This window comes from Orbicella faveolata, unplaced genomic scaffold (genome assembly GCF_042242905.1).
Source record: "Orbicella faveolata isolate gen_17 unplaced genomic scaffold, um_ofav_v1 contig_14, whole genome shotgun sequence".
In the NCBI taxonomy this organism is placed as follows: Eukaryota; Metazoa; Cnidaria; class Anthozoa; order Scleractinia; family Merulinidae; genus Orbicella; species Orbicella faveolata.
Window position 1 is genome coordinate 5630001 of NW_028301541.1, and position 20189 is coordinate 5650189.

At 39.3% G+C, this 20189-nt stretch overlaps 2 protein-coding genes, 1 long non-coding RNA gene and 1 pseudogene across 4 annotated transcripts in view; 2 read left to right on the top strand and 2 right to left on the bottom strand.

Moving 5' to 3' along the window:
• LOC110068640 (procollagen C-endopeptidase enhancer 2-like) overlaps positions 1-2300 on the bottom strand; it is a 14270-nt gene extending 11970 nt beyond the window's left edge. Inside the window, exon 1 of one of the 2 annotated variants that reach the window (XM_089286330.1) lies at positions 1866-2300. In XM_089286330.1, the coding sequence (XP_089142456.1) occupies positions 1866-2137 (272 nt within the window). In that variant the 5' untranslated portion in view covers positions 2138-2300. The remainder of the gene's footprint in view (positions 1-1865) is intronic. The other variant, XM_089286331.1, reaches the window with a different exon arrangement.
• A 4795-nt stretch (positions 2301-7095) lies between these two features.
• Positions 7096-8672, top strand: LOC110068498 (uncharacterized; annotated as a pseudogene).
• Positions 8673-9559: 887 nt separating this feature from the next.
• Positions 9560-18831, top strand: LOC110068623 (ciliary microtubule-associated protein 2-like). Its single transcript, XM_020776031.2, has 12 exons — positions 9560-9738; positions 10380-10467; positions 11285-11369; positions 12852-12937; positions 13474-13596; positions 14422-14559; positions 15097-15240; positions 15475-15535; positions 16100-16206; positions 16820-16948; positions 17291-17415; positions 17992-18831. The coding sequence occupies exons 1-12, from the start codon at positions 9689-9691 to the stop codon at positions 18050-18052; spliced, it is 1197 nt and encodes a 398-aa protein (XP_020631690.2). The 5' UTR covers positions 9560-9688; the 3' UTR covers positions 18053-18831.
• LOC149113732 (uncharacterized) lies at positions 14352-15102 on the bottom strand. Its single transcript, XR_016206330.1, has 2 exons — positions 14822-15102; positions 14352-14470 (listed from the first exon to the last, which is right to left on the bottom strand). It is a non-coding gene; the product is annotated as an uncharacterized LOC149113732 (long non-coding RNA).
• Positions 18832-20189: the final 1358 nt, after the last annotated feature.

Consider the following 20189-nt stretch of genomic DNA (forward strand, 5'->3'; position numbering starts at 1 on the left):
CTTGTAGTTTATTTGTGTCTTTCCTCCCACATTATATATATATATAGATAGATAGATAGATAGATAGATAGATAGATAGATAGATAGATAGATAGATAGATAGATAGATAGATAGATAGATAGATAGATAGATAGATAGATAGATAAGGCCCCAGCTACAATAGTACATTTTCATAAGTCTCTGTTTTCATCTCAAAGAAAACAAAGCAAAGTACCCTGTATTTTTGCCCACACTAACATTTTCACATCATTTTCACTTCTCCGTGCTAAGATGACAAAAAAAAAGTAAAAACAAGTGGGACATGGGAGTATGGATGCGTAAATTTACAGCAATCTCAGGCAGGGCTCAAAGTTTATTTTTGGCTCTAGGAGCCCTTGTGCGACCAGGTGTAAATTTTTAAGTGCACTACCAAAATTTTTAGGTGCTCAGCTACAAGTGCTAGGAGCACAGCTTCAATTTCTAGGAGCACCTATTTCAAAAGAAAACTAAATGCTCCAAGAAGAGCCTTAACTCGAGCTTCGTATTTGCAATATGAGCCTACTCTAGTTAAGCTTAGATATTGACTATTGAATTTGCTAAATAGTCAATTAACATACGTCAATTTGAGCTACAATCTTCATTGTCTTGTGATACTGGAAATTGAAACAATCTGTCCTTCTTGAGGTGGAAATGTCATATGGCATCCGGATGAACTTGGGCAAAGAATGGCACTTCATCTTCGGATAATTTGTCCGTGTATAAATATGGGCTAACAGATCATCCATTCAGATGAGCTATTGCAGTAGTTTGTCTTGATAGACATACTTCTGTCAAACTAAAGGGTTTTCCAAGGGGAAGGGAGGGGGGACTCCAATATAAAAAGGATCAGGGTGATTGTTGGAAATTTTGAAAAGAACCTCTAAGAAGTACCAAGATCCTGTTTTGTGGACATATTTTTTCGGTTCCATACCCCAAAAGGTACCACAAAAGTTCCCACTGTGGACCTTTTGAGGCTTAACACCCTAAGGGATACCAAAACTGCTTTTAAACCCCTATAAGGTACCGTGAACATGCACATCCTTTTTATAAGGGAGTCCCCCCGGGGGTTTTCACAGTACTTCGTCTTGACAGACAAACTTCTGTCAAACTTAAGAGTTTTTCTCTGAAGTTTGTCTTGACAAAGGACCTTTTGTCGATAATTCATCTAGACGAATGATCTGGCTGTTTGCATATATTTATACACAGATCAATTGTCAGACGTTTTGCCATTCCTTGCCCAGGTTCATCCCAGCTAGACAGAATTTATTCTAGATCGACGATTCATCTTGATGTACTGTATAGTATGCCTGGACGTGTGATCTGTCTAAGTACAAATCAAGCCAATGTGTTCCAGTCATCACGGAAAATACATGAAGTTTTCTTTCATCATTAATCATTAATACAACATGCATGATCTCACCCCTAAAAATATCTCTTATTATTCTGTTATAAGATCGCAAACCTGAGGTGTGATAATTTACATATCTCCACTTGGTGTTAAAATGACGACAAAAATAATATTTCAGCAGTGTACATAAGCTTAATATTTAGCTTAATTCCAGTAGTTAAATTTTTCAATACAGCAGCTTTCAAGTCTCGACTAGACAAAACTTGTACTAACTTGTAGTTTCAGTGAGTTACGTTTCAAATCGAAAATAAAACCTCAAACATGCGTGTGAGAATGGAAGCAATATGTGACTCAATATTGGTCTTATCTTTAATTGAGAACAATAGTCTCGTCTCGATTTTACATAGAAAACAAAACATACGCGACGGCCATCGCCTTAATTACATGTATAGCTAAAAGTTGTCTTACTTTCGCCTGTAAACTGAGTAAAACACTTACCCGACAAATATTTCCAAAGAGTCTCCCTCACAGTTCGGCATAGTTCCCAAGATAGAGAGCTTTTTGAACTCAAGAATTACCCTTCGATTAGCGGGCACCATTATTCTGTACGTACATAACACGTTATCGTCGTAAGATTGAGTTGTGTTGAAGCCTGGAGATTCGATATGTCCATTCGAACCTGTGAAAGGTGACGTTGGACAACCACTAGAGACAACTACAGGCAGACTTAGAAGACACAGAAGACTCAGAAGTAATCTTTCTCCGTCCATAAGTGTGTAATTTCGAAGCAGACTTCGTCAACAATAACAAACGACTTCCCTGTTCGCTGTTGTCGCTGAAGGAAACCTCCCATGCATGAGTAGGTCCCAGTGGCACTGTTATTCTGATTGGTCGAAAAGCTCTTCGTATGACCAGGGCGCTTGGTTACTAAGCTCGCCATCTTTGGTTTACAGTAGGTCCCAGTGTCTCTCGGCGAAAAACAAAAGATTTACTTGGACTCTACACGCGCCGACACGCGCCCCTTCAAAAATCAAATTAACAAATTGACGTCAGTTTTTCATGCGTCTGTCCTGTTGTTGATCATGAATTTCGTCATAACATTGTCAATGTATATGTTTACCGTTACACTGAAAGTAAGTCGATGTAAGGCAAAAGTTCAGTAAGTTCATGATGTCTTCTGTCGGTAACGGTAGTTTAACAGTAGATTGTTGTATAGCGGTCTCGGTACACTGTAATGCCATTTGAAGTGGAATACTGGTGTAACGATAAACACTACAAACAGTTGCATGGAACAGCCATGGGGTCGCCTGTTTCTGTGTTTGTCGCAGAAACTGTTATGCAACACGTGGAGGAACGCGCCCTTGCAACTTGCCGACAAACGATACCGCTTTGGTTACGCTACGTTGACGACACCTTTACGACCGTTCACAAAGACGAAATTGACGATTTCCACGACCACCTAAACGAACAGAACGCCGATATCCAGTTTACTAAAGAGATCAAAGTAAATGGAAAACTTCCTTTTCTAGACTGTTTGGTAAGCCGCGACAACAACGAACTGCGAACGACAGTGTACAGAAAACCGACGCATACCGACAGATTACTTGACGAATCATCCTACAACCCGACTTCACACAAAGCCACGACTATAAAGACTTTGACGAGACGAGCGCAACTAGTTTGTGACACACCGGACAGCTTACTTGACGAAAACAGATACCTTGAACGTGTTTTTCACAAAAACAACTACAACGCTGACTTTATTAGGCGAAACATTTACCGACCTACTGAAGCTGACGCAACGAACAGGAACCCAACGCCTGTTACTACAGTGACTATACCTTACATTAAGGGTACTTCTGAGACCATCTCACGGATCCTACAGCCCTACAACATCCGTGTAGCCCACAGACCTACAACTACGTTACGACACTTACTGACCAAGGTGAGAGACAGGGACGAACCTAACAACAAACGGGGAGCAGTTTACAAGATCAAATGCTCCGACTGCGAGGCTTCCTACATTGGCGAGACTGGCAGAAACCTTAACACGGGACTGACTGAACACAAACGAGCCACGAGAAATGGTGATGCCAACAATCACATTGCTGTACATCATCAACTGACAAACCACAACATTGACTGGGACTCTGCTCAGTGCTTAACCTACAATACAGACTATTTTCAACGACTGACTCGGGAAAGCTGGTACACTAGCCTAGAACAAACGCCACTTAACAGATGTCAACAACTACCGGCGCCTTACAAACGACTTATCCATGACTGAAACGAAACCGACAAACGGACTTCCAACAGACCGACTTAATTTGACTAACAATAAACGGACCAAAAACCGACCAATATGACTAACAATAGACGGATCGAAACCCACCAATGACTGATGACAAACTTAACACGAGTCTTTCAGCCAATACCAGCATGGCTAAACTGACCAATCATATTCAACGGACCAGACTTATAACATCATCGACTGACAAAAACTATTTACTTGACTCTGAAGATGACTTCCGCTCAGGTTGTCGAAACGTCAGTCTCCAACAACAGTTCTTTTCAGAACTACCCTCACACGGACGATCACACTATACAAACTACTCATACACCTGGGTTCAAACCATTTACTAAGTCTTAGACCAGAAAAGTTGCACTTCGTTTTAAGATAGCGGCTATATTAGACTAATGGAATTCTTATATCGAGAGATGAAGTTCCAGGCGACAGTAGACTGTCTTGATGTAAAGAAAAAAAACTAGCAAGGTACCAGGAAAAACGTTACTAGACCTGAGATGTTGGACTTCGTTTCAAGATGGCGGCTATATCAGGACTTATTAGCGGAGCTCCGGGCCGCCAAGCGGAGCACCATAACTATAGGAACAGAATGACATGCATGCATAGAAATAGAAAGCCGTGCAACTCTTTTTTCATGGTCATTACGACTAGGGGCATGGATCGCGGGTGCGTGCGCCCAACGACGACGACGACATCGCGCAATATGGCCGCCATACTCCAGCTAATACCAAGTATTCATTTACAGCGTACGTCTTTGATATTTGACATCCATGTTAGGGTCAATTGACACCTGTCAAAACAAGGTATCTGCTGACCAGTATCATTTAGCGGTCTCAGGTTTATAGCTCATCGAGGTTATGTTTTTTTTTTTTAATATGACCGCTGGCTAAGTACTTGTTTTCGCTTGGATCCCAGGTTCATGTCAGGTTAATGTGTTGTAATTAGTGCCGGGTTGTTCGGAAATTGGGTTAACGCCAGCCCAGGATTAAAAGTTAAACGAAGTATAAATTTGTCGTCTATACAAGTGTTTTTCACTACTTTAGGGTCAGGGCTTGAGATTGTTCAAAATCAGAACAGAAGACCAAAAATATGAACAGAAAACCTCACCGCTGTGAGTTACAAAACTCAAATCAAAATTATCGCTTATCCAGGGTTAGCTTAATCGGGTTTTTGAACAAAGCGGTCCAGAAGCTCCGCTTTTAGGCTTGGCTAAATCTATATATTATGGGTTTACTGGCGCAATAAACGACAAAAACATTTTACGCTGGAAAAGTTTTAAGAAAGGAAAGGTAAAGATCAGATTATCGGTGACAGGCAAAAAGTATATTTATTAATTCAAAAGTATTCTGACGGGGAAATGCAGGGATTCGTAGATGGAATTGGTCATCACGAAAGTAAAAGTCTTTACAAAAAGCATGGAAGTCCAAACTTCAAGTGCTTGTTGAAGTAATTTAACGCAGTGTTTGCGGTAACGATAACTTTCCAAAGTTTTGCGCCGAATGGAATAAAGGTTAGTTACAGAAACGCTTAGTTACTTATGCTGAAGGCTATGAAGTCCGTGTTTCTCTGTATTTTGCTAAATGAAAGTTATTGCTTGAAAGCTAAGCTAATGGAAACCAAATTCATTTATCGTGTTATGCATGCATGCATTGAGTTTAAACTCAAAATTTCTGATGGAAAGAAATCTTTTTCCTGCTTTGTTTGACAACCCAAATTGAACAATCAGGCCCAGGCGACAGACCGTGGAAAGCACTGAAAAAAGGGTTCAAAACTTCCCTTATTTTAATCTCAAGCGTAACCGGAGTCGGCGTAAAATTTTTATATGACGACTAACTTCTGGTCCTTTTTTTACATACATGCAAATGTCCATGTATATGTAGAATGAAAATGATATTCGTGTTATTGATATCTCAGCCAGTGAAAGGCAAAACTGTTTATAACATTTGTTATCGCTAGAGTTCCGGGTTCTCTAGTTCCCCCGTAGAACTGCCATAGATCGGGAACCGTGGTTTACCGGTACAATAGAACATATGTTTAGCAACTCTATTGACGAATCAGAGCGCGCGCAGTATCTCAGTTATTTGATAATGGCTCATAGCCCATGATGGCTCAGCCAATGAAAACTCTTGAATTGCATTATCCAATTGCGTTTAAAATACTCACGCGACCTTTTTGAAATAATATCTTCGTAGTATAATGATCTAAAATTCGGATCTTTACACCAGCAGGACCTTGTCAAAACGACTGAGACATAGATCAAGAGGGCTTTAAGTTTATTTCACAATTACAGAGCAAATAAACTAACTGTCGGCCAAACGAGGAAAATCTTTATGTAACTCTGGCCTCCAATACACAATTGGCAAAAGCGCATCAAAGTCAAAATTCCCCTCCTTGTCAATGCAACAACCCTTTTGATCAATCTCTTCTTTGGAGGCGTAAAGCTCTGAAAATGAACGCTGCCTTGTAAAGGGTACCCTCTCATTCAAAATGTTAGCTGTCCAGGAATTTTCTACGATCTGGTCGCTATAACTGCCTTTATAACTGTTATTTGCACTGGAAATTCTGGGGCGATTCAGTTGAAACGTCCGACGAGGGAAAACCTTTTGTGAACTTCCTCTGGCAGGGAAAATGGCTGGTAAAGCTGCAGCTGGATTTGTTGTAAGCAGATGAACAAGATGGAGATTGTTATCGCCACTTTGCGCATGTCCGTTACGTACTGGCCTGGTATAGGAGTGGTCGTCGGTATCGCTACTAGCACCTCCCTTGAAAGTTGTAAAGTTTCCCGGAGAGGGGTCCATAGGATATCGATGGATGAAACTTGATGATCAGCAATACCCTGTAGGATATAGACAGGTATGCCTTGGTCTGTGAGTTTAAAAAACACGTTCAATTTCTGTACGTCACAAAGCAGTCAGTTCTTTGTTCTGCGTTCGATACCATTCTTTGCTCAGAAACCCGCGCGCGGATATGCCTTAAGATCTGAAATGCCTTCCTCAGCTCAAGCATTTCCCACCTTATAGAAGAGTTGTTTTGAATATTCCAGCTCTTTAAACGATTTCACATGTAATGTAACCTGAATTTCTCACATTTTTGTTTCTGAAATTCTACTTCCGGTCCCTGACATTATAGTTTCATAAAATGTGAAAAATTAGAGATTTTTCACGAATTTTAATTTTTTCTGAACTTACTGATCATAAATCTTTGGTAAATTATTTTAATTCGATACGGAGTCCCCAACAGGACATTTACCAAAAAAGTTTGAGATGGAAAATAACTACTTATAAGACGACTTATAACTCGTCCAAGACGACTTATCAGTCTTTTACGTCTAAGACGACTTATAAGTCAACTTATAATTCGTCTATGGCAACTGATAAGTCGACCTACAACTCATCCATGTCGACTTATAAGTCGACTTATAACTCATCTATGCGACTTATGAGTCGACTTATAACTCGTCACTGCCGACTTATAAGTCGATTTATATAAAATTGTCCCTTCCCATATAGCCGTGTAGCAGACGGGGGACTGAACCGGGAATCCAATTCAAGATTCAAGATGGAGGACCGAAACGAACTCATTGAACATTACTTTAATATAGGATATCAACGAAAGGAAATTCTTTTATGTCTTCTGTTGATACACGACCAGAACCTGAGTTCCAGGCAGTTGAGGCGAATTCTTGCAAGGAGAGGTTTAAGAAGAAGGAAACATGTATCCAATCTTTCAACAGTTATAAATCGCATATAGCGAGAGCTTCAATGCAGTGGACGTAATATCGGTTATCGGTCCATATGCATGTGGCAAAGGCTTGTGGTCGACCACGACCTGGTAGTCGCTAAAGAAACTGTAAGACACGCTCTGAGAATTTTGGATCCAGTGTTGATGAGAGGTTAAGGCATTGACTGCAAAGGCGTCAATACAAAGGGAGAGGTCCCAATTTCCTATGGCACATTGACGGTTTTGATAAGCTGAAACCGTATGGATTTTTGCATACACGGGGGACTAGGTGGCTACAGTAGAAGAATTTTGTGGCTTGAAGTGGGTATTTCAAACAATGAACCAGCTTTTATAGCAAAATATTTTGTGGACTGTGTGAAGGCGGCGGAGGTTACTGCACGTATTGTTCGAGCTGATTTAGGTACAGAGAACACTTACGTTGCTGGTGTCCAGCGGTTTCTGCGTAACAATTCCTGTTATTCATTTTCCAAAGACGAGCTTTATGTATGGTCGCTCAGTATCTAACCGGCGAATAGAGGCATGGTGGTCGCAGTTGCGAAGGAGATGTGCAAGCTGGTGGATGGAGCATTTCAAAGAGTTAAGAAAAAGTGGACGCTACTGTGATTCAAATCCAGTTCATGTTGATTGTCTTAGATTTTGTTACATGGATCTAATCAGGGATGAACTACATAGATTCGCAAGACTTTGGAACAACCACCGAATCAGACCATCAATCAATTGCGATCGATTGATGGTCTCCCTCGGGCCGCCCGGACTTACTATATTATCTTCCAGAGGTATCAGCCACGCAGAATTTCCTTGTTCCCGTTGACAACGATGACGGCATCCTGTGTGAGGAAGAACTGTGCGAAATGAACTGTACCAGTTCCTGCAGCGAGAAATTTTGTCAATTGGCAAACATCATCATGAATGAGGAAAACTTGATACTGCCTAAAGACCCCATGGAGGCAAGAAATCTTTATTTATCATTGATCGATCACATTGACAATTTGTAGAGTACGACCTTTATCAAAAGGACAGTTTGGTGTTGCACCAAAAAAATGTCTCCCTGGATTTGCTCTAGTTTTTCATACATGAGTCTTATTCAGTAATGCATCAATTAGTTTTAGCAGTGCAGGGAATTTGTTTGTTTTGCCAACGGATTTCCTGTGTTTCTCTTTAAATGCGTTACGAGGACATGAAGTGTGGACGTCAAAACAAGCGTTTTCTTATCTGTGGTGCAATGCAAAATTTTGCCAATAAAGAGAAAAAGAAAGGCCCTTTAAAGGTAATTATTTTGAGTGACCCCCACCCCTTACACAGCAATTTTTTTTTGCATGCACCCCCTTTGATGCCATATTTTTTGGCCTGCCCCCCCCCCCCCCATATCCCACCAGCCCCACTACCGCATAAAAAATGAAGAGTGCATAATGTGATTTTATTTGAGTCATGCCAACAACAACAACCCAAAAAATAAAGATAAATAAAATAAATAAAAATAAACAACAACAACAGCAATCATACTTTTAATCATAACCAAAGTTGAGTGCCTCTAAACTAATTTGCATACGTGCAAACCATGGTTTAAATAACCTACTTCGTGTAAAAATCGCCTTAACTCATTGACGCAAGACTAATAGACTTTCGTCTTCGCTATAAGACATCACGGACAAGCAAAGCTACAAGCACAACGTAAACAACACCCAAACATGCACTCCTTCGAACCGACTAAGTGTGGTCACGTGGAGATGCCTTCACGTGGCACAAGTCCACATTTGTCATAAGTCAACTTACCAGTCGCTATAGACGAGTTATAAGTCGACTTATAAGTCGTCATGGATGAGTTATAAGTCGACTTATCAGTTGCCATAGACGAGTTATAAGTCGACTTATAAGTCGCCACGGACAAGTTATAAGTCGCTACGGACAAGTTATAAGTCGACTGAGAAGTCGACATAGACGAGTTATAAGTTGACTGATAAGTCGTCTTATAAGTTTTTTTTTTTTCCATCTCAAACTTTTTTGGTGAATGTCCTATTGGGGGCTCTGTAACTCAAGCCTCTAAGAAATTATTTACTGTTCACGGAAATATTGTAAAAGGAAGTAGCTGCTACCCGGATATTTAGGTAGCCTGGCCTTCAATCAGCGTTGTCGCCTGGCGTTTTCCGGTGTTGCTAGGCAATTTTCTTTCACGCCGAGTCAAAGTGAAGTTATGAGGCTAAATTGGACTCAAAGAATGTAGTTTTAAAGCCTTTTTTTGAAAATCGATGGATCGCTTGAAATAGAAACCAGCGAGATGTCACAAAAGAAATTTTCTGGGGCGCCGTTTGGTGTACAGACATCGAGGTATGTATCAGGATTTGAGGTTTTGTAGCGTGAGCGATTTGTTGATGCCGGCATTGAGCCAATCGCTAAGTTGAATTGTTTGTATCTTAAGCTTGTTCTTAATTGATTTTATGTTCAAGTAATCTTCTTCAAATACGATGGAAACCGCCGATTCAGAGGTCGATGTGTTTTCAAAGCGTTCCGTTGTTTCGTACTCGTGGATTGAAAGTACCCGCTTGATATCATCTTGTGGAATGTTCCTAGACAATGAACTTATTGTCAATTCCCTTTTGGAGACAGAATAATATTAAATGAATACCATCATGAAACATCTTTTCAAGAAATGTTACAGTGCTTTTAAGTAGCTAGCATAGTGTATTCCATACTGAAAAATATCCTAAATGGAACTTTGCCGTCTTATAAGAAGTTAATGGCAAAGGTATAATTAATATGGCTATCATTTAATTTCAATTTGGTTGTAATTTTGGTTCATGATCTTGTTGTTGCGATGGAAACTTTACATGTAATAGTGATTATACAATTGTATGATACATCAATCAGATAGGCTGTTCTGTGAATTCTGTAGAGTTGTCTAATTTATACAATCATATAGAATCATTATGAGGAAGTTGTTGTGATTTAATGTGCTTTTTATGATATAGGTTTGATGTCGCTGGCATTCACCCCAAGAGCAAAACACCTGGAACTGTAACTCAAGTTGCCTATGACAAGAAGTGCATGTTGGAAGTGGTAAGTTAGGCTATGTTCACACTTGATGCCCAAGCATGGTGCCAGGATACGATGATCTTGCTGAGCACTAATGTTAACACACCTTTTTTCCAAGTACTCAGTACCCATACCCAGGTAGCTTCACCTTGTACTCTGGTACTAAATGGTACTTGGGTCTTTGGAGTTCCCAGTGTCTGGACACAACAATATTTTGCACCGATGCCCAGGCACCCGTGCCACAAACCACATTATGTCCTCTTCCTTACACTCCAATCTTATTTTATTATACAGATATTGATGAAAACAAGGGGTCTTTTATTTTGTCACTGAACATTGCTTGAGGTGACAAACAGTGTTTTTATAACATGACTTTAACTCCCACATTTATAACAGTTTTGCAGTAAGTAAAATTGTAACATCTAAAATTGGCCTTTATATGATGGTACAGTACCTCGGGGCTGGCCATGGAGTTACACTGTAACCGAGTGTCAAATGTGAGGGGAGAAGGTTGTGAGAGGGAGGTGAGGACAGATAACTGTTTCAAACAAATACAGTTGTTCATCATAAAAATCCATGACAGGGGGTAGCCAGGATTTTTCAAAGGGGGGGTCACACTGTGTCAAGGTAAAAGTACTCATCAGATTGCCATGTCATTTTTGCCACCTGTTGTAGGTTGGTTGCTTAAAAAGGCTTACAAAAGAGAGGGTTATGGGTACCCCAGGACCCCCCTAGCTACGCCCCTGCATTAAGAGCAACTCAAGCTATGTATGCTTTAAACTTCATATTAAGTAAGTTACTTAAGTATTTGTCAGCTCAATAATTTTGTTCTTCATTCTAGAATCGGCGCCTTGGACCAGGCTCGTATAACATTGATGTGGGAGGATTCAACCCCAAGTCTGTGTCCGAGAGATCTTCTGGCCCTGGTATAGATGTCTCTCTTTTCACATCTTCTCCCGAGTCAGCTTTTATCATTCTATATACTTAAGCAATTTATTGAAAATTATTTGCTAATTGGTATACAATGTATGTTCTTGTGGGCATCTACATGTTGGTTGAAACTAACAAAATATGTACTATAACCATTTGTAGTTCCAGAAAATATCTATACTTCCCCCGGGTAAGGGATCTTTTTCAAGACCCCCCACCTGTCAGGAAATCCCAATTAAGCTTCATACATTTCTTTAAATTTTTTGGTCTTACAGAACCTCCCACCACCTTCCTCCCGGAAATCCCAATCCCTTCTCTGGGGGGAGTATGGATATTTTCTGGAACTGCACAATATAAGGCCCGGTCCAAACGCCGCTCCACTGACATGTGCCAAACCAAACTTGACTAAGTTCGACCTCAGAGCGACTTTGGAGCGATGGCTGGTTCAGACGGTGTACTTGCGTCGAACTTATTTCGGGAAGCCGGTGGTAACAATTTTGGACGAGAAAATATGTGTTCTGAATTCAAGAACTCTGTCCAAATAGAAAAGTTGTCATTAACATTTCACTGTTATAGCAATATTTAGGGAAGCAAATTCAAACTCAAGGTTCAGTGTTCGCATTTAGACAGGTTTTCTCCCAGTTAATTCGACCTGTTAAAGGGAAACCTCATAAGCTGGGCTATTGTCACGAAGAAAAAGCAAAAACTGAATTTGCGTTAAAGAAACTCACTTACACAGCCCCGTTTCTCATAAATCAAAGGCATGTTTTGTTTTCTTTATTTTTAGCGACGACTTCGAGCTTCATGTATGACTGGTCACGCCACTCATTTTTGAGCCAATCACAAGTCCCATTATATGGAAAATACATTACAGCAATTTATGCATTAGGTTCGACATGAGGAGAACGCCGTATGAATCAGTTGCCACTCCAACGTCACATAGTGCGACAGACCCTGCCGAATTTAATGTTGTTTGCCTTACCAAACCTAACCTGCTGAACCAAATTGATTCAAACGGCGCTCTTCTGCCGTACTTAACTCATCAGTTAGGTTCGGCACATGAATGGAGCGGCATTTGGAACAGGCCTTAGTAACATACCAGCAGTGTATTTTGTCTGAAAAGGTATTCTGACTAATTTTACAAATATGACATTAATGTTTGTTGCTGTTTCTTACGTCAAATTATTTGTATCAGACAGAGGAAGTTACATTAAATATTGAGGTCAACATAATATTCTGAAACATTAATTACATTGCATGTGTATATTACTGCACAATTAATAAATTTTATTATTAGTTGACTAAGATGGTTAATGCTGTTCTCATTCTGAGCTGCAATAATTTTAATTTTCTTTCTTTTAAAGTATTTAAGTAAACAAGACAAATGAATATTATTTGGCTTGCATCTTATGCCTGTAGAGTGTATAAATTACTAGCTGCTAATTATTTTTTTGTACTCTCAATGCTGTGAATGGCAGGATGGGAAAGGGCTTTTGAAACAGCTCGCCTAGCAAAGATACCTCATCTGTTATACAAAGAACAATGGGAGAAGCAGCAGCTTCAGGTAAGGTTAAAGACGTTGAGGTATAAAATCTCCACGCTAGATGGATTATATATTATTTTCGGTGGACAAGCTACTGTTAGTTCCTTGACAAGTGTTGAACATGCTTGGGTCATTTAAATGTAGATCACTTAAGATGTAAGGGTCAAATTGCTACATATATACATGTATTATATGTTAACTAATTTTGTTAAAATATTAATGCACTGAAAGTATTGTACTTTCTTGACTGTTTAACTTGATAAACTTACTACCTTTATGGATAACATTTAAATCATATCTTGTTGGTAATGATTTTTCTTCTTTCTCTATTTAGTTAGTGCAAAAGCATAGCTGCACTGTATTTTAAACTAGTGGATAACAATATTATGCCAAAACATCATTATAATTCAGATGAAGATATTTTGACTTACTTAATACCTAAGATATACATTTTTTTCATGATGAATATTTTTGGTCATGTCTGATCTCACGTGAATAATCACTTTAACTATGCAGTGTGTGTTTCAATTTTGTTATTTTTTTCTTTGGTAAAACAGAAGCAGCTGCTTGGTCCTGGGACATACAATATCAATGATTTTATTGATCAGATGGCAAAAAAGCCTGGCAGCACAAGAGGTGTATGTGAGACCAGAGAAGCCAGATTTGACACCACAAAAATGGTTTGTGACAAAATAATGTTGCTTTCATGTGCATGTGGCTAGCTACAAATGTACATGTATGATCCGTTACATTAAATATACAAGATAATAATGGCAAAGAACTTCATTTAAAAAGGTCAAAAATCCTACCATACAATCATGCATGTTATAGTGGACAAGTACAGTCACAGGATGTTCAAGCCCTAAACGTTGTCACAATCAGTGTTTGTTTTTAAACTTGCCATGCTTTACAGTCAAGATCAACTTTTTCTACAAATGTGCATGTCCGTACTTTTGACACTTACTGTCCCCCCAATTTATTGTTTCTGTAATCTGCAATATCATCATTCATGCCTTTAGTCTACTTGTAGGCTTAAACAGGTTTTAAAAGCAAAGAGGTGCAAAATCAAACTTACCCAAAATATTCTAGATGCATTGTTCATGCAGATGTGTTGACATGTTAGGCATTGGAAACTGTTATATAATAATTTTGATCACCTTTTTCTGTATGAATTTAACTATATAACTTATAAGATCATCGACTGACAAACACTATTCACTTGACTCTGAAGATGACTTCCGCTCAGGTTGTCGAAACGTCAGTCACCAACAACAGTTCTTTTCAGAACTACACTCACCTGGACGATCACACTATACGAACTACTGAATTTAACTATTATCTATATCAGGGTTGTTCTTTGATCACTTATGAAACTTATGCTTGCATAGGTACATGTAAAGTCTACAGGTGCAAAATCATAAAGTGCAGTAAAGTCATTGTTAAAGTCTTAGCATGAAGCGACTTGGAGTATTTATTTATTTTGCTTGAACCTGTAAATCTTGCAGAGTCAAGTACCAGGACCAGGGACTTATGGACAAGGAGGAATACCAAGTGCTGTGGTCGAAGAAAAGGAAAGAAAATCAATCAGCAATGTGGGGATGCTAGATTCTGGAAAGTCTTACAAAAGACAGCTTCCTGAAGTGGTACATATGTTTATTTATTATCCTAGTTATTAAAAACCTTAGTTAGAAATATGTTCAGCCGACATCCAAAAGTCCATCCATGTTAAAGTTTTCCAACGTAGTAGTGATCCGAGAAAACTGCAAACAGCACAATGACACTCGTCCAAAAGCTTAAAAGCTTACTATTGATTTTCAAGTTACAATTTAATTGTCTTTGCTTACTTCACTTTGTCTTTGCTTACTCCACTAGTCTAGCGGAAGAAAAAAGCGATATTATTTTTACCTTTTGAGCTGAAAGGACCAATGCCTCATCAGACCTTGTGGTACGATTAAGTATGGATAGTCTCTTTACTAGGTATACGACGATTTTCGACATGTAACACTTCTGCCATATTCCGCCATCTTGCCATTAACACGCGGCCAGGCCTGGGGGAGATACAAATCATATCCCCACCAGGGGACCCGGCGGGAGCATACAAAAAATAAACAGCTGGTGAGACTTTGTGACACTTCGAACATATTTTAATCTTTTTACTTCTGTCTTGTAAATTTTAACAGGGAAGTCATCTTTGTCCAGGGCAGTATGAGATGAAAAGCTTTACAGACGAGCTGGAAGCCAGAGTCGTAAGCAAAAGAGGACCTTATGATCTCTTTACTGGAGAAAGAAACAAACCTATATCAGTGGGATACTTTGCTTTACCGGTGAGAGTTGAGCCCGCGGTTTGCAATGGTCGTATTGCTAAGTAACAACGTTTGTTATGCCTTGCCTGGAGAGTGGGGAGGGGTGCATGGAATAGCATATAGGGTTTCTAGCAAAACTGTTACTGCTTAACTGTTGTATTGTTAGTGGACATATGGGGTCTTTAACCAGGGGGAGTGGGGTTTATGACCACGACTTAAAGCTCCGCTTTGTTTCGTTTTTTTTTTTTCCCACAGGCGAAGCAAAACCTTGGTCCCGGGGAATATGACTTGAAATCATTTTTACACGAACTCCAAGGTAGGTTACATGTACATGTATCAACTCTTCTTAGCACATGATATTAAGGTTGTCATGCGAGGCTTACTCCCTTAAAAAGCGTTACGTCACCCCCCAAAGTAACTACTAAAAAGGCCGACTTAAAAGAAATATTTTCAAAGGAGAAAGGCTTTGTTGTTTCAGAGCGCTTGAAAACGAGGACGAAAAACTCTGCCGGTTTATTACTCGATGATAGTACTCGCATAACTGGCTTTTTAAAGGGCGTTTTTATAAATGGTGCCTTTTTATATTGAAAGTAGATTTGTTGTAAGAGCAATACCGTCCAGAGTATATCAATTCCATTCCGTCTACAAACTCAGAACCATTCAATCAACCAATAGGAACGGAACGAGAATCTTGTTACCATCGTCAGACGCAAAAACGGAAACTACGATTGATTTTCGTTCCGGCTTCCAATTGGTTGGAAAAAAATGGCTGTGTTCTCTGATTGGTCAGCGTGCAGTGCACGTCATTTTCCTCCAACCAATTACAAATTGCTCTTGACACTCTACTAAAAGCGCTCTGTGTTAACTCTGTTTTCCGTAGACAAGCACAAAAAACACCACGGAGCCTTCTTGAAGGTGCAACGTTTCCCACCTTATCCAACCAATAGGATCTACTGTTCTACGCTGAGTCAGTATCCGAGAGACCCGGTAAGACAGGCTAGTTATTATTTATTTTTTCCTAAGCTGTATTTGGCCACAGGAGGTCTAAGCTCGCTATGAGGACCATAAGAGAACGTGACTCTTGGATATAACAAGTACTGCGTTACAAACAAATGTAGACTCGTTTATGAAAGTTTGAATGAGAAGGCACTGAACTGTCAGTAAGTCTCTGGTGATGGAAACCCCAAATAACGATTTCCCGCCGAAATCGCTTCAGACCAGCATGAACTGAGTCAATAAACAACAAAAAATAAAGCACAGTGACAGGTTAAGTCAGTTGTACCGGCAAAGTAACAGACACAAACAGCGACAACAACAACGACAAAACCCCAAGTTATACAATGTGCCAACAAGCCGGTTCCGTCACCATCCGCAAAACCTTCGATTCTTTATGGCACTGGCAACGCGTCTTATAAACGAGAGGCAGTGTTTCAAAGTGTTCCTGTTTTCTTATAATGAACTTGGGTGAGGTACTCAATTGGCCACGGGTTCATGAATCGTTTAATAAGTGAAGCCTGAGCCATTGTAAGCAATCTTTAGTTAAAAACGTAAAGCATGTTGAAATTTTATAACGAAAAAACTTATTTTTTCTCTTCTACAGAGCGACCCCGGACCAGGTAGTTATTCTCCTCAAGATCTGACCAAACCTGAGGCTTCCCTGAGACCACCCTTTGGTTCAACCGCTGAACGTTTCGACCGTCATGCTAGGAGATTTTTCCTTGGAAGCACGGTAGGTCATACTTACACTCCCTACGTCAAGATTATGCAGCGCAATGCTCTATTATAAAGATAGACGCTTTGATATCGGATTGTAGGGTTATTTTAGCGAGGAGCTCATAAAAAAATTCTAGGTCATATATGACCAGTTATGGTTGCCAGTTTTGCAGAGATGTTACAGAAGTGTCTAATGATAGACAAAGCTGCATTTGGCCGAATTACATAATTTTGTGCTGTAGTTCTTTTACGTTTGTAAGAAAATCGTGTTTCTAGCCTTTGCATTTCTTGGCAACATTTACCACACAACTTAAAATCGACTAAACTTAAGTATACCACTGTGAACTTCCATTCACAGAATCCTGTTGGACCTGGACGATACGACGTCGATCGTTATGGCAAAGCACAGCACGCCAATGGACACAGCAGTGCCTTCAATTCCAAGACCAAGAGATATGATCTAATTCGGGACAAGTACTTAACGTAAGTCGACCACCCTTCCCAAATAAAAGACAAGTGCAATTAGGGTTATGCCAGTGGTAGATTAATTATAGAGTCTGGGGGTACACCCCTATTTCCTTATCCCTCTATGCCTGAACAACAGGTCTTTATCCATTTGATACCCAGCGGCCATTCTGCATCACGCAATGAAGCGCGATAGAAGTACAGTGTAGTCATTATTTATATACTTCTGCAAGAGAGCATGAAGAGTAAGAGTGTCAATCCCTCACATAGGGCTTATTACCAATGTTATCCCTCTCAAGTTATTTTTAGACATGGTGTCCAGTTCTTGCGTGGATAATCTTTCCATGCGCGTTGCGCGGATGAAAATGCGTGTAAAGCCGTTTGGGCTGTCCATGTGATCAAAATTCGCGTCATAGGATTGGCCATTTTTTAGACCCTCCTGGGATTTTCTAAATTGGGAGTGATCTAAAAATAACTCAAGAGGGATTACCTTGGGTATAAAGTCTATATGGAGGATTAACTGTCTTACTCTTCATGCTCTCTTGACTTCTACAAGTGATTGTAACAAACAGTCTTTTTTTTTTCTTTTCACAGGGAAAGAATCAAACCTCGAGAAGTGGACAAAGTTTTTATGGTCCCCATTGACGCACAGTAAACGATCACTGAAGCGAGCAAGTGCGCTAATAAATGCAATTCTAGCACTACTTATCAATTGCGAATTAAAATTTCCTCACGGTCAAATTAAAAGAAAAATACGGTGAATCTTTTGGTGAGAAAATTCACGTGGAACACGAGTTTTATTTGTATGTTTGGAAGTACAATTTGTATTTCACTTCAAACGATCAGGAAAGGACTTCATCTGCCTTAAAAGAAAAATACAATGCATCTATTACTGAGTTATTTTTATATATCTAGAATCACAATCTGTAGTTCGTTTCAATCAATCAGGACAGAACTTCATCTGCAGAACTAAAACGAAACACAGTCAATGGTCAGCGATATTTTTTCGGTCACTGTTGCATATTTGCAGGGTTATATGACGTGTTCGTTAATGAAAAATGCACTTTATATCTTCTTTCATCCCGGCCTTTTTTTTTTTATCAAAAATAGACAGTTTATCTGTGATCGACGATTCAAAGATTTATTTTCCTGTTTAAAATTGACGTTATCAACTCCAAGACATTTTAATGAAACAGAGAATTATTTTCTTATGTTATCAAAATAATATGGTGCCGTTGTTGGTCTTCAACAGTATTCTTTTGTATAATATTCATTCCAGTCAGAGGTGGATAATCTTTCACAGACTGAAATTTGAAGACAATTATTTTGAACAGTTTTCCGGCTGGGGGTGTTTTTCTGTTAATGATTAAGGCACCAAATTGTAAACGAGTGAACTCACTCACTCCTTTATGAATAAAGTATTTTTTCTTTACAGTTGTGTTGCGTTATTTGTGTGCATAGATGGCCCGGACATAAGCTAGAGCCAACCGAGTAAACGTTCCCAGTTTTAAATATGGCGACTTTAAATTAAAGTCTTCAAGGAGTTCAGTCACGGCATTTTGGGTTATTTTGACCTCGTACAAAATCATCTTTACTGAAATTAAAGGAAACCTGAAAATAGTAGCTTACTTACATAGAAAAACACCAAAGAGATATTAATAAACCGTAAAGAAACAAGTGTGGAGAAGATTAACGGGGAATACAAACGACGAAATTGAAAATTTTTAAACTTTTCCTTTATAGCACTAAACACAACTTAAATCTGCGTATAAGAACCTCAATTTCCAAGTTAAACCAAAAGCTGAGGCTCTTATAAATTAGCTAACAACTGAGAATGAATGCCACTTAAAATTAACAGTCTTCATCAGACGGGTATAGACCAATTTCGATGTATTAAAATTCAGCATAAAAGAACAGACTTCAGAACGAGGCTCCGGGGAATAAGCCCCACAAACTGTAGTTATTCCCCAGAGCCTCGTGCTGAGGTCTATTGTAATTGTTTTAGGCATATCCAGTGGCACTTTCGATTCGCGAAGGTTCCCGACAGTCCCTGTCGGTCGGCGGGCCTCATGATCGACAGATTTTTAGACCAAGATTTTCTCTGATTCGACGCATTCATAAGTATAGCTATTTTAATAGGATTGTCGATATGTGGAATATGCTGCCACTGTCAATTCGTCATGCTTCTAGCATCTCTGGTTTTAAAAGCGGAGTAAGGGATTATTTAATTTCAAGAAATGTTTATGTAACGTCAGGTTCACAGCGACTGTTGAAAGGCTGAATTGTCACTTGCTAGACAACTTGTCGCGATGAGACTAGCGTGTGTGGGAGATGCTTTACTAATCGAATAAAGCCAGAGATCACGGAAAATCAGCTGTGATTGACGGTGATTTAATTGACGATAATCGAACGTAAACTGAAATATAATGTAATGAATAAACTAATTACTAGATAATAGAAGATTACAAGATGACAAGAGTCACGAAACAATAATAGCGAACATTCCAATCATAACTGCGATATGACAATACTTCCAGTCAAACTTCTCAGTAAAGATACAATTAAAATCATCAGTGATCCCAAGCAGATACGCATACTGCTAACTGTCCTAATACAATAAATGGTAACACTCTAAAAACTTGAAAGCAATAAAATTGTACGATGTGATAAAAACGTGCTTGCGTGAGCGCCTCTAAAAGCGATGTGGGAATTTACTAGCAAGGAAAGGACTTAACTGAATTACCAGAGATTCTTATAGGAAAGTTGCTAAATTGAAAACCTAAGCTAGGGGG